General features: G+C 33.3%; 1 protein-coding gene across 1 annotated transcript in view; it reads left to right on the top strand.

Moving 5' to 3' along the window:
* The window catches only part of LOC111638092 (cytoplasmic tRNA 2-thiolation protein 1-like), a 47,205-nt gene that overhangs the window by 27,613 nt on the left and 4,006 nt on the right, over positions 1–15,586 (top strand). Inside the window, exons 8-9 of the mRNA XM_023383726.1 lie at positions 3,655–3,742; positions 7,545–7,581. Coding sequence (XP_023239494.1) covers positions 3,655–3,742; positions 7,545–7,581 — 125 coding nt within the window. The remainder of the gene's footprint in view (positions 1–3,654; positions 3,743–7,544; positions 7,582–15,586) is intronic.

The following is a 15,586-nucleotide window of genomic DNA, read 5'->3' as shown; positions in this document are numbered from 1 at the left end:
TTTTCTTTTTCATTTTGCTCCGAACAATGTGTGTGTGCCCTTTTTACCAAAGCTCGAAAAGCAGAGACTTTGTAAGAGTAAGGGTCATGTGAGCTGTTATGTATAAATAGAGGTGTATATGACTCCTTACGGAACACACAGGTGGAAAGATGACCTTGCTCCATTTTGATGGTAATATCCAAAAAATGTACCGTTGTCTGACTCTCCTGTTCAACTTTCAATGACAGGCCATAGGGGTTATCGTTAAAATAGTTAAGTACAAAATCAATGTTAGGTACCTTATTCCATACGATGAGTACGTCATCGATGTACCTGACATACAATGCTATGTCCTTTTGAAATCTGGGTAATACGGTATTCTCGTGTTTTCTGATCACTAATTCACACAGTGTTCCTGATATTGGGCTGCCCATCGGCATGCCCCTTGTTTGTATGTAAGTGATCCCTTTGTATTCGAAGAAGGACGAGTGGACCATCAAGTGTGATAAATCCAACATATCAGGGAGATATTTATAAGAGCCTTCCACCTTTGCCAGAAGAAAATCTCTCAACTCACAGAAACAGGGTTCCAGTTTTATGGATGGGAACAATGTTTGATAGTCACATATTGTGAAATATGCCACCGATGACTCGTTGAGATCCCGTAATTTTTGAAGTACTTCTTCAGGATTAGTGACCGTATACGTATGATCCTCTAAATTGTTAGTGATGTATTTGTTAAGAATTCCCTCCATTTTAACAGTGGGAGAAGTCGTTTTATCCACCACGGCCTGTAACTGTTGTCTGCGCTTATGGGTTTTTGCGAATGCAAATATACGAGGTGGAGATGGCGCCATAACTCTCGTTGCCACCAGATTCAAGGTATTGGTGAGAGGCGTGTTGGAGATCTTCAACGTCTTGGCTGATATTTTCTCAAGAAAACCACTAGGCGCTACTGTGCATTCCGTGTCTGAGATATATTGTGTTATGGCATTTCTGTATGATTCCTTTTTCATGAGCACTACATGTTTTGATTTGTCTGCTCTTAAGGCAACAATGTCATTATCTCTCAACCATTTTCTAGATGTTCTTATATCCTTCCAGACCTCCCTAGACAACATATTCTCATGTGTATTGCGCATTGTTATTAAAGTTTTCCATCTGAAATATTCCTTAGTAGTGTGGTTTAGTCCTTCTATCAGTTTTTCGACATCAGGAATAGTTCTAGCGTTATTATATGGTAATTTAATTGATTTGGTACTTAACTATTTTAATGATAACCCCTATGGCCTGACATTGAAAGTTGAACAGGAGAGTCAGACAACTGTACACTTTTTGGATATTGCCATCAAAATGGAACAAGGTCAGCTTTCCACCTGTGTGTACCGTAAGAACTCATATTCACCTCTATTTATACATAACTGGTCACATGACCCTTACTCTTACAAAGTCTCTGCTTTTCGAGCGTTGGTAAAAAGGGTGCACACACATTGTTCGGAGCAAAATGAAAAGGAGAACGAATTGTCAAGGATCAAGACCCTTGCAACACAACATGGATACCCGTCCTCTTTGGTCAAGCATCTTGTAAAACAATACATAAATAGGAGGGAGAAAAATATGCCACAAGACGAACAAATGAGGGTTATCACATACAACAAAACACTTACTAATATATATAGAGAGATTGCAAGGACTACTAAAGCACACCTAGCATATTGATGCTCTCCTACGATCTTCTCTCTTACCAGAAATGATAAAAACCGTATAAAAGATTCTAACTCTCCAGGGGTTTATGTGGTTCCTCTTCAAGATCACCGAGTTGACCATGCTTTAACATACATTGGAGCTACCGCAAGAGGTCTCGCCACGAGGATGAAAGAACATGAATACTCTATAAGAAAAAAGCTGACCACAATGGCACTAGTGACATATGCAAATGATGATGATGTTCATGTTGATCTAAAAAACGCTAAATTACTACACAAAGTATCAGATAAGGCACAACTCAAGTACCTCGAATCGCTGGAGATATATAAGGCAATTAAAAAAGGGGTTGGTATTAATTTCAAAGAAACCGATATGCTTTCCGTAGCATGGCATGCCATGTTTGAATTGAATCCCAATGATTAAAACGCGCATTGAAGATATTTTAAATTACGGAGGATATTTAGTCATGATCTACGTGAAATCAATTGATTATTTATTCGGATATGTTTTAAATATTTTACATATTTTAATTTTAATGCATCATATTCGAATTATGTCGTTAAACGCAACTTTCAAAAACGTTCTATTCGACTAGCCGTTAGTTCGATATCGTCAATATCTGAGGATGTCTATTACATATAGACGAAAACGTTCGTAGAAAGAATTTTTCTGCTGGTTTATGAACTGGATATGGTTTATTTGGTGAGTCGGATATAATTAAAAATAAAATATGTTTCTCATTTTATTTACAAGTAAGCTAAAACAGTTTATGAGAAATGAGAAAATGTAACTTTTTAACTTCTCATTATATATTTAGTCTAATTCAGAATTTACAGTACATTAATGCTTGAACTAAATTTTGACTAATTATTTTAACTAATGATTATATCTAGCATCTTTCTAACATTAGGAGAGCAAGAGATAGTTTAATTAAAACAGTTGATATTACATGAAGTGACACCATAATTGGTATAAAAGGCAGTTGAACTAATTGTTTATAAGCCATTTATGTTTTTGCTTTATTTAATATGTATTTTAACAATTATATTGTCATCAGAATATACAAGCATCAAGTCAATTTTTTTAATATTTAAAAAACTGAATTATTTAAATAGTTCATTGTGGCTTTATGTTAAAAATATTTTCATTTGTATATACAGGCATACCTCGACTTACGTCGTTCCCGATTATACGTCGCTTGTTAAAAAAGTATATGGAAAAATAAAAATCAAGTTTAAGTCATTTTATTCGACTTTACGTCTGTCCGCCACAAATATTGAAGTCGTAATATCACTAGATAAACGTTTAAAGCACATAAAATCATATTAAAATATATACAAGTATGTACTGTATTTACAGTACACGCATTCGTAAATTTAGATTACTTTTTTTGTACTATATTAAAAACTAAAATTTATTTGTTTGTAAGCTTAAAATAGATTTTTATTAACCATATATTATTTAAAATGCTTTCCTAGTGATAAGTAGATTCGGAGACAGGTAAATTCAACTTACGTTGTTTTCCTGGAACCAATTAACGACGTAAGGCGAGGTATACCTGTATTTATGTAAATATTTTAAATATATAAGCCAAACAAGTAACTAACATTAAAGATTGAAATTATACAATTAGATGAGTACACAGAGAATCCATGAACAAAGATATCTTGGTCAATAATCAAGAATATAAAATACATAGTTTTATGATAATTGTAAATTATATATGTATATCTAGAAGCAAAGACTGGCTTGATCCTGACAGCATAATTTGGTAACTACCTACTTGGTTTGGAAGAATTATGGATTCTTATTGTTAAAAAAACTGTAAATATTTACATAAAAATTAAGATGTGTTCCTATTTATTTCAAATCCAAATTAATTAATTTGTCTGGAAAGGTTTTAAAGTTTTTTTTTTCTGTATTTTTAGTAATATACTGAATTCTGAATTATATAATATTTCAATTTAGGTATTTGTAAATGCTGTGGCTATATATCTAGTCAAGAGATATGCAAAGCTTGTGTTATGCTAGAAGGATTAAACAAAGGATTACCGAAGTATGTATTATAGAATTCATTATCTACTTGAATATTTTTTTCTTGTTATAAAATTTTTAATCCTAAAACTATTATTTTATAAATTTATCAAAATAATAAAGATGATTACATAATGTAATGCAATATAACAATAATTATCATCTTAGCATTTTTCTTATGGCAAATATTAAGGAACTAAAAAAAGATAATTAGTGTTATAGTTTAACAAGTTTTATTTTTATTCTTACCTATTTGTTGATATAAAATTAGATGTACCTGATACTTAAGATGAAAACATCTGTTACTGAACTTTACTAGAAAATAATTAATAAATATTTAATTTTGACATTAAAAATGCAATATTTTAGCAACCATTTTATCATGGTTGGATGGCCAAGGCAGTTAAATTAAGGTGTCAGACTTGTGCTTTGGAAAACTCAGGATTGAATTTGGCTGGTCAAAAAAATTCAGGAATTTTTCATGGGTTGTTGAGCCTTATCCTTCATCACACAGTCACTTTCATTGTGAGCATGGCTAAACCTATGATGAATATCAAAAAGGTCTTAGTGCCCTCATGACAGAAAGAGTTAAAACATACTTATAAGTATTGTTCTGTTTAAAACTTTAATGTATTGCTTAAAACAGATATTCATGATATTTTCAAAAATGTTTTAAATTCTTTATTCTTAGCTGCAAAACCTTATAACATTAATAAAAAAAGTCTAAATATATTGCTGTTCCAGATTATAGTAGGGAAGAAAAGAAATAGAATGCAAAAGCAAAATTATAAAAGTATTTGTAAATCAATTTCAACAAAGTGATATATTGAATAATGCTTTTTATTTAAATGATGAATTGTGAAATTAAAGTTTTTTAGTGTAATGTCCAGCATGTATTTTTCAAACAAACAAATATTTTTGGTTAACTTAATTGATCACACATTCAAAATAATTAATTTTACTAGAATTTAATACCTTTTTTGAATTTGGAACTTGAGGATGGATAATTAAGTTAGCTGAAAATATTCATTTGTGTGAAAAATACTGCTGTTGATTAAAGATTTAGTTTCACAGTTTTATTCTGTCCAGTTATTGCTTAAACTAATAAATTTGGTTTCCTAAAAATCAGGAATTCAGTCTAATACTCTGTCAGCTAAGCTTATCCAATCAAACAGAGAAAAATTTCATTTAAATAATGTAAATAAATAGATTACAGTGCAACACGATTCTATGCTATAAAAAAATCATTTAAATAAATTACCAAATCTAACTTCTAGGTTTAATTTGGATTAGTTGGCAATATATTAGTTTGATTACTTAAAAGTAAGAAAAAGAAAAATATTTAAATTAGTATCAATTGATATTTACTTAAATTGGTATATGTCTAGTAATGGATTATTTAGAAAGCTTCTAGGTTTTCACAATGTAACTTTTAAAATTTCAAATTAAGTTTATAGAAATTGGATTATTAGGAATTTAGAAGTTCATTCCATGTGATAAAAATAATTCACAACTGCTGTACAAAGTAACAAGCACATGCAATCAACCTTAAAATGCAGCAATAGTTTAATTACTAAAATGACCAAATATAAAGTTGAAATCATGTTGCTTAACATAAACTTTGAGAATAATAATGCAAACGTAAAAAGTTCATACCACATGATGACACAACAGATAAGTGAGATCATTTATAGACTAAGTTCTATGTACTCTGTGACATCCTAAATATATTTTTGCTGTTATTTGTATAGCTTGATATTTTTGTTGGAATTGCTGGTAAGCTGTAATGGAGGAAGCAATAAAAGAATGTTCCATTTAAATGGAATTCTTTGAGGAATTAGTGTTTAGAAAACAAAGCTAAAACACAAAATAATTTGCAAATGTAAACCTTGAAAAACTATGGTGCTAAATATAATTATCTTTCAGCCTGATGACCAAAACACACACAAATTTTTCATCATCCAACTGTCCCAGATATAAATAAATAAGCAATTACCTATAACCAGCATTAATTCTCTTATAAACAAATGTTTTTTCTGCCTTTAATGGTCATCATCAGGTTTCTATGCTTTGGAATGTTTGTAAAAGAACGCGTCTTCCAAAAATTTAAAAATTGCACTTCTTGAAGATACACGCATGCTCAATGTAGCTCTTTAAAAAATGAGTCTTCAAACTGGCTTCCTATTTTAAAAATTCTATGTTTATATAAATTATAAAGATAAACTTGATGGCAATCTATTTTACATCAAAATATGCCCTCCACGCAGCTGCCAGTGAGTCCATTTCTTTAAAATTGATGGCTGTTTCCCTCTTGAACACTTTAAATATCTTCAGCTGTTTTTTGATCCTTGTTTTAAGACAATGTGCAGTAGCACCAATATATTCGCCAAGACGGTTCATCCTATGATCGTAAATAGGGATAGAATATTATCCCTATTTACGATCATCTGGGATATTATTTCGATCCAATCGGTCCTTATTGTTTCTTAAACAAGAGAAAACTGTCGGAGATCTCCTGTAAGTGATCCTATTTCTTGTAAAGGGGACTATTTGTCTGTAGGTGTTGGTAGGTGAGGCATACACTTTTTCAATATAGACATTACATTACAACATGGCCGATTAAGAACTAAGGTATTCCATAAGACCTCATATGCTCCGCTCTTCATCCATGCAAAATCTCATAATCCTTTTGGTCACAAGATATCTACTTTTAGGGTCCTAGTAAGAAGGGCTTATGCCCACTGTTCGAATGCAGAAGATAGGAGAATGTAACTGGAGTATATTTCAAGTGTAGCCAGGCAGCATGGTTACCCAGCACACCTAATTAATGATCTGGTTGCATGTTGGGAACAAACACCAGAAATAGCACTCACGGGAGACAAGTCCTTTTTGACTATTACTTACAGCAAGATCCTTACCAACACCTACAGACAAATAGCCCACTTTACGAGAAATAGGATTGCTTACAGGAGATCTCCGACAGTTTTCTCTTGTTTAAGAAACAATAAGGACCAATTGGATCGAAATAATATCCCAGATGATCGTAAATAGGGATAATATTCTATCCCTATTTACGATCATAGGATGAACCGTCTTGGCGAATATATTGGTGCTACTGCACATTGTCTTAAAACAAGGATCAAAAAACAGCTGAAGATATTTAAAGTGTTCAAGAGGGAAACAGCCATCAATTTTAAAGAAATGGACTCACTGGCAGCTGCGTGGAGGGCATATTTTGATGTAAAATAGATTGCCATCAAGTTTATCTTTATAATTTATATAAACATAGAATTTTTAAAATAGGAAGCCAGTTTGAAGACTCATTTTTTGAAAGAGCTACATTGAGCATGCGTGTATCTTCAAAGACGTGCAATTTTAAAATTTTGGACGATATGTTCTTTTACAAACATTCCAAAGAATAGAAACCTGATGACAACCATTAAAGGCAGAAAAAACATTTGTTTATAAGAGAATTAATGCTGGTTATAGGTAATTGCTTATTTATTTATTGTATTCTACACCAGTAATATTGTGATGATTATATGTACCATATATGTTGGGTCTGATCCCTCACCACCTGACCTTCTCATGGGCATAGCTGAATCCATGATGATTATGGATAAAATACTTTAGTGTCAACAGAAAAAGAGTTTTAAAAAAAATCTATTAAAAAGTGTTTGTAATTGAGTCATCTTTATTTTTCATTGAATAATTCTTTTGATAGCTCTTGCTATTAACTATTAAAACTACATTAACTTTAAAAACTATTTAATGTGTATTTTTAAAAATTTGTATTGATTGATTATTGATATTTCTATTTCCAGACTTGGAATTGGGAAAAGTAGCAAAGTAAAGAAAAAGGTAAATACTTCAAGTACATTACTATTATGACCAAATATCTAAAAGCTGGGTTTCTTTAGGATATACAGTTGAACCTGTTTATCTCAAATCTCATGGAAACAAGAAAAATAAATAAGACATACTTGAACCTATAACCGATGTGAATCGAATAATCTTTCCACGACGAACGTTTTCATAGCCCCTTCTGGGCTCTTCTTCAGGTGAAACTGCTGGATTGAACACCAAAAACGAAATTTGAAAAATATGAATTCTGTTGAGTTTGAATCGTTCGGATCGCTGGTTTCGTCACGTGATATGTTTGAACGTGAACGAAGTTAACGATGAACGTCGAAATTCAAGAGAAAGATGATATTATGATACTTAAAAACGTGCGATTGAGATACACACTTATTCAATACTGTTCTTACATATTCCCCTGTACCTTCTGTTTTTATTTTTTATCTTATTTTAATATTAATAAACAGTATTTCGCTGTTACTCTTTATGTAGTAGGTTTTGCCATGCCATGGAAAGGCCGATTTCGTCTCTTGAATTAATACAAGTGGATGTATCGTATGCTCTAAAAATTTCCATCTCCTCCAACTATTTTAGATGGTGCATGTGCGGTGTGGTGACAATTATCTGCGCTCTATTGAAGTCCGCCACTATTTCGGGATCAGTGGCGTATGTGGAGAGTGAAGTTGTATGTCTGTTACGTTGTACATCCGAGATGTGCTCTTTTATCCTAACCCCTAATGAACGTTTAGTCGATCCTACGTATATCAAATCCCTGTTAAACCAATTATCTCTTAGAGGGATTGTATAGACTCCTGATAACTTCTCCACCCTGGATTGGTCCTTTTCGTTGAGTAGGATATCGAACAATGTGCTGCACCTTCTGTATGCTAGGGTAACTTTTCGTTCCTTTGCGATGGTGCTGTATAGAGGCCTCAATAGTGGGTTGAACATGATAGGTATCCTCCTATTTTCCGTAGTGTTGCTAGTGTTTTGCGTGATCCCTGTAGTGTTGGAAGAAGCCTGTGGTTGTTTATGGCCCTCCGAGATTTTTTGTATAATATTTCGGTAACCATGGGACCTGGCAATGCCTTCCAAGTATTTTAACTCTTCCTCTAGCGCTAGTTGTGTAGAAGAGTGCGTAAAAGCTCGTTTGACCAATGCCCTGAAGGCCGCCATCTTGTATTGGTAGGGATCACATGAGTTAAATGGTATGTATGCCGATAGACTAGACGGTTTGCGAAAAACAGATGTGCATATGATGGAATCTTCAAATTTTATATCTAAATCCAGGAAATGGACTCTGCTGTTACTATGCTGTTCCATCTCTAGTGTCAGTCCATACGGATTCTCGTTCATTTCTTCTATTAAACGGGTTCGGTTGGGAGTTGTCCTCCATAAGATGATGATGTCATCGACATATCTTTTGTAAAGGATAATGTCGTGGAGGAAATTAGGTAGTGTCCTGCTCTCCAATTGCCTAATGACTAGTTCACATAAATCCCCGGCAAGAAGCTGTACATAACATCCTTTCTCCACAACTTGAAGGATACCAATTTTCCATCACTAATACAGTGGATTTAATAAAGCAACTCAAGGATGTTAACTCTCCATGTTATGCTACAGTATTGGATTTTAGATCCTTATATCCTTCGATTGAACTTCCTCCATGCTTCTGCGCTCTAAGGGATTTTCTCTTTAATAAGAAGCATGGAGGAAGTTCAATCGAAGGATATAAGGATCTAAAATCCAATACTGTAGCATAACATGGAGAGTTAACATCCTTGAGTTGCTTTATTAAATCCACTGTATTAGTGATGGAAAATTGGTATCCTTCAAGTTGTGGAGAAAGGATGTTATGTACAGCTTCTTGCCGGGGATTTATGTGAACTAGTCATTAGGCAATTGGAGAGCAGGACACTACCTAATTTCCTCCACGACATTATCCTTTACAAAAGATATGTCGATGACATCATCATCTTATGGAGGACAACTCCCAACCGAACCCGTTTAATAGAAGAAATGAACGAGAATCCGTATGGACTGACACTAGAGATGGAACAGCATAGTAACAGCAGAGTCCATTTCCTGGATTTAGATATAAAATTTGAAGATTCCATCATATGCACATCTGTTTTTCGCAAACCGTCTAGTCTATCGGCATACATACCATTTAACTCATGTGATCCCTACCAATACAAGATGGCGGCCTTCAGGGCATTGGTCAAACGAGCTTTTACGCACTCTTCTACACAACTAGCGCTAGAGGAAGAGTTAAAATACTTGGAAGGCATTGCCAGGTCCCATGGTTACCGAAATATTATACAAAAAATCTCGGAGGGCCATAAACAACCACAGGCTTCTTCCAACACTACAGGGATCACGCAAAACACTAGCAACACTACGGAAAATAGGAGGATACCTATCATGTTCAACCCACTATTGAGGCCTCTATACAGCACCATCGCAAAGGAACGAAAAGTTACCCTAGCATACAGAAGGTGCAGCACATTGTTCGATATCCTACTCAACGAAAAGGACCAATCCAGGGTGGAGAAGTTATCAGGAGTCTATACAATCCCTCTAAGAGATAATTGGTTTAACAGGGATTTGATATACGTAGGATCGACTAAACGTTCATTAGGGGTTAGGATAAAAGAGCACATCTCGGATGTACAACGTAACAGACATACAACTTCACTCTCCACATACGCCACTGATCCCGAAATAGTGGCGGACTTCAATAGAGCGCAGATAATTGTCACCACACCGCACATGCACCATCTAAAATAGTTGGAGGAGATGGAAATTTTTAGAGCATACGATACATCCACTTGTATTAATTCAAGAGACGAAATCGGCCTTTCCATGGCATGGCAAAACCTACTACATAAAGAGTAACAGCGAAATACTGTTTATTAATATTAAAATAAGATAAAAAATAAAAACAGAAGGTACAGGGGAATATGTAAGAACAGTATTGAATAAGCGTGTATCTCAATCGCACGTTTTTAAGTATCATAATATCATCTTTCTCTTGAATTTCGACGTTCATCGTTAACTTCGTTCACATTCAAACATATCACGTGACGAAACCAGCGATCCGAACGATTCAAACTCGACAGAATTCATATTTTTCAAATTTCGTTTTTGGCGTTCAATCCAGCAGTTTCACCTGAAGAAGAGCCCAGAAGGGGCTATGAAAACGTTCGTCGTGGAAAGATTATTCGATTCACATCGGTTATAGGTTCAAGTATGTCTTATTTATTTTATACAATCCGGTGTGCAGTAGATGTTATATAACAACAAAAATATTTGAGATAGACAGATTTCAAGATATAGAACTTCCTACATAGTAAACTGTAAAAAGCTGGTACAGTATTAATACAATAGCAACTATAGACATACCTGTGATAGTCATAAATAAAACATTTTTTGACATACCTTAACAGGACTAGGTTGTCAATAGTTTCTAATGCCTGACTTTCTTCAACAAATAAAACACAAGCCAAACTTGTAGCCTTAGCCCACCAGTTGCCAAGTTAATAAAACCACTGACACTGGTAACTAATTGCAGGTTTGCACCTTGCTAACAGACTGATCAAGTGGAGTTTTCCAGGTTTCCTTCACTTTTGTAACATCTAAATGGAGGACAGTTTCTCATAGAAAGTCCATTCCCCCTTGGCAGATTACCCATGTGTTGCATTGTTGTAAACAAATAAATAAAATGAATCTTGTAACCAGTCAGAGAAAAACAGTATTAATTGCAACTATGTATTTTATTGCAAGAGATGTTTCTTAACTACAATTTATGCTGTCAAAATGTAGTCGCTGAACTTTGAATTTGTAATCAACACTTCAATCCATAATTTGAGATACAGTATAGAAATTTTGGGAGAAAATTATTTGAGATAAACAGAAAATGTATTGAATTTTGGCTGAAAATGCAGGAGAAAAAATAAATTTTGAGATAAATAGGTTTTCAAGATAAATATGTTTGAGATAGACAGGTTCAACCATATTTTAATTCAGCTTAGACTTTAATAGTTGAAACTATATAATTATATAGCCCAAAGAATCTGGCTTTTAGATAGTTGGTTGTTGTTGTTATTCACTTTTTAATTTATCATATTAATCTATATATACAAGGGTGAATCAAATATAAACGGGATTTTTGATCCTGAGCAACTAAGATTGGCAGTACAGGGCCTGCATGTCTAGTCTGATTGGGTAGAGTCATTAGGAGTGGGGAATGCTGGCTGTTTCATACTTTCAACCAATTTGTCAGTAGTGCTCACAGTGTCGGAGCAACAGGTACACCTCTCTGTTGTGCAATGCATAATCATACAATTTCTTGCTCGTGAAGGAGTCAACATGACAGAAATTTTTTGCAGATTGACTGCACAGTTTGGGGATCAAACACTGTCAAGGACTTGTGTGTTTGCCTGGCATAAAAAGTTCAAGGAAGGACGAACATGAGTGGAAAATCAGAAACACAATTGCTGTCCTCGGGCCAGCATCACAAGTGAAAACATTCGAGCGGTTCAAGACATTATTTGAAGCACAATCAATGCTGCTTACTATTGCGAGCTGTTGGATAAAGCTAAGGCTGCATATTGGTGCAAGAGAAGAAACCAACCGATTCGAGATGTCATTCTCCTCTATGACAACGCCAGGCCCCATACTGCAGATCTAACAGTCTCAAAACTTAACGAAATGCACTGGACTGCACTTAATCATCCTCTCTACAGCCCAGACCTATCGCCCTGCGATTTTCATTTGTTTGGGCCACTTAAAGAAGCTATAGGAGGGCAGTGATTTGAAGATGATGCAGGAGTAGAGGAATTCATGCGCAGTTGGCTCCTGATGCAACCAACTTCATTCTACGATACTGGAATAAGAAACTTCCTTCTTGCTGGGAAAAATGTATTTCTATAGCAAGAAGCTATGTAGAAAATAAATCATGTTTTTTTATTTTTTAATAAATAATTTTAAAACATAAAATAAATCCCATTTATATTTGATCCATCCTCGTATAAAGTTGAAAAACCGGATTCTTTCTTTCTGTCACTGTATGCCAAAAATGGCCACTAGGGGTGCCCCTAGCTATTATTTAAATTAACAATAAATTCAGTATATTATTATTTTTATTTGTAATAGGAATTTATTATTTATACCACGGAATGACACCACTGCTGCTAGAATGTCCACTAGGGGGCATCCCGGGCTACTAGAATAGAAGAATTAGAAGTATGAAATAATCTAATAATCTTAATCTTTGTTGTTGTTTTTTGCCGGGTAATGCTGGGCTCATCTGCTGGTACATATATATGAGCTGTTTACAGGTCAAATCAGTTAACTCTCATAATTCTTTATTTAAGAATTATTATCTAATTATTCTAAGAATTATTATAAGAATTTTCTAAGAATTATTATAAAATAATTCTTAGATAAATTCTTAGAAAAATAAAATAATAATATATAAACTGAAAATAATAATATTATTTTCAGTTTGAATAAACAAATTATTATACAAACACATTAATTATTAATTAGGATTCATATAAAGAATAATATAATGATATAAAGCATTTTTCATGACTTATCAACAGAATTCAAACACTTTTGACTTATTTTAATTGCAAAATCAACTTCATTTACATACCACATTTTTAAAATCTAGATATAAACAATTTACAATATCTTAGTAACAATTTTGATTAATTTAAAATATCAACATATTATTTCATCTACCTAAATGAAATATTTCATGAGTTTCTGTGTATATTAAAACACATGTCAACAGATTTTATTTGCATTTCTCATTGGCGTTGGAAGGCAATGGACTGACTGATTCTCTGTAGGAAATGTGCGATATAATAAGTAACGAGAAATGATATCTTTTGATGATGAAGATGGATTAAATATTAAAGAAGCTAGTTTACACCTGTCCTTAAATTACAATACAACTTGATACATTGTTGCAAAATATAGGAACATTGGGGTACTTCACAAGAAGCCTACAGCATAATAACATCTACAATGATCAAGAAAGGAAGATTGAGGGCATATAAAGTTAAAAGCTATTGCTAATCTGTGAGAAACATCTGATGAGATGTCTCTAGCAACTATAAATAACATTTTAACTATATAGCTATGTATTACTCTGAAAATAAGCTATAAAATATTGGATGACTTTGGTGATTTGCTTTTTGTTCTTATATTATGATTTTGTATATATGATAACTAAGGTTTGGCTCTATGGAGTATTTGTTACACATTGTTTGTCAGAGTAATCAATTAGACCCATCTGGTACCTTACTTAAACAGCTGTAACCAATTAGCCTACAGATAATTCTTAAAACACCTACCGTTTACTATCCTATAGTAGCATCGAGTTAATAGTAGTAAACATAATTGGTACAAGCTGATAGACTCCAAAACGTTTGTAACACTCTTTTTTAAACAAAAACTTTTTTGTAACTGTAAACATTGCTTATAACTTTGTGTTTATTTGTTTCCATAATTTACTTACTTTGCAATTAATTCATTAAACAATACATATAGTGTCTGTTACTGTTTGAACTGTAAATAAAAAAACATCTATAAAAACCAATAATGAAGACATCCATGTTCGGCAACAAATAGAATGTACCATTTAAGTATGTATAAATTGTACTTTAAACTATTTTAATCATGTATCATTGTTTTGTAATGTAATACTGCTTGTATTTTCTGTCTAGAGTCCTGTAAGCCCACCAAATTGTAACAAGCATGGCTGATGAGGGACAGATACTGTCCAAAATGCATACTGTCATTCTAAAAAAGTTAATATTAACTAAAATTAAAAAGCTTTTTTTGCACAAAGTGCCTTCACTTTGAGATGGCTTATAATATTGACAAATGTCATGCAAATCAAGGCAATACTATACATAAAATTAAAACTGTGTTTGCCCATTACTGTTTGATTAGTCTGACAAACGTAAATAGTGTGATTAGTTTCTATAGAGCCAAACCTTAGTGCTCATATATCCAATACTTTGGATAGAGTTAATATTCAAAATATGATTTGATTTGTGATACAAATAAACAAATAACTTCACTGTAAATGCACCTAATGATCAGCTGAAATTAATATTTATCAATGAATTTGGTTTCAATCTTCATCTTAAATGAAACAATTGCTACAGTAGGAAAGGGAAAAGAAGTTCACAAACACTTTCAACCATAAAAGGTCAGAACATCACACTAATTGCTGGTATAAATTCAGTTTCAGATTTTCACTACAAAATTACCCATGGATCAGCAAGGTTTTAGTCTTTTAATGAATTCATTGTTTAACTACTGGAATATCTAAATGCTCATGAAAACTTATCCAATGTATGGTTAATTAATAATGGATAATTTTCAAATATATAAAAGTAGAGAATTAAGGGAATTTGTTCATGAAAGAATGCATGCACTGAAATTTCTGCTGCTATATTCCTATATGCTTAATCCTATGGAAGAAGCTTTTTCAAAAATTAAAAATGCAGGAAGATCAATCCTAGATCCTACTTATCTGGGACAACAAGATCTTATAGAAGTCATTGGTCAATCTGTTAACACAGTAACAGCTGCTGATTGCAATAGATATTTCACTCATATGTCCCAAAACATAGCAAAAGCTTTACATCAGTGGTCCCCAACCCCTGGGCTGCGGACCAGTACCGGTCTGTGGATCAAATGGTATCCAAATCTGTGGATCAAATGGTCTGTGGATCAAATGGATCAAATGGGCCGCCCAAGGAACATTAAATTACTGGTATTTCCATTTCATTTACTATGGTGTATTTCTTTCGGTTTTATGTGACTTTTAATGGATGACGGAACAAAGGAATAAACTGGACATAAGAAACACACTTCGGGTGTCATTTCTCCTATTACCCCCAGATGGAACTGTCTTGTTGCAAAGAAACAAGCTCAGGGTTCTCATTGATTTAACTTTCTAGTGAGTTAAAATGTTAAATGA

This window comes from Centruroides sculpturatus, unplaced genomic scaffold (genome assembly GCF_000671375.1).
Source record: "Centruroides sculpturatus isolate CEXI.00-Female unplaced genomic scaffold, Cexi_2.0 scaffold1074, whole genome shotgun sequence".
Taxonomy (NCBI): domain Eukaryota; kingdom Metazoa; phylum Arthropoda; class Arachnida; order Scorpiones; family Buthidae; genus Centruroides; species Centruroides sculpturatus.
The sequence above is the reverse complement of the archived record's forward strand: the minus strand, read 5'-3'. Positions and strand labels throughout refer to the sequence as shown.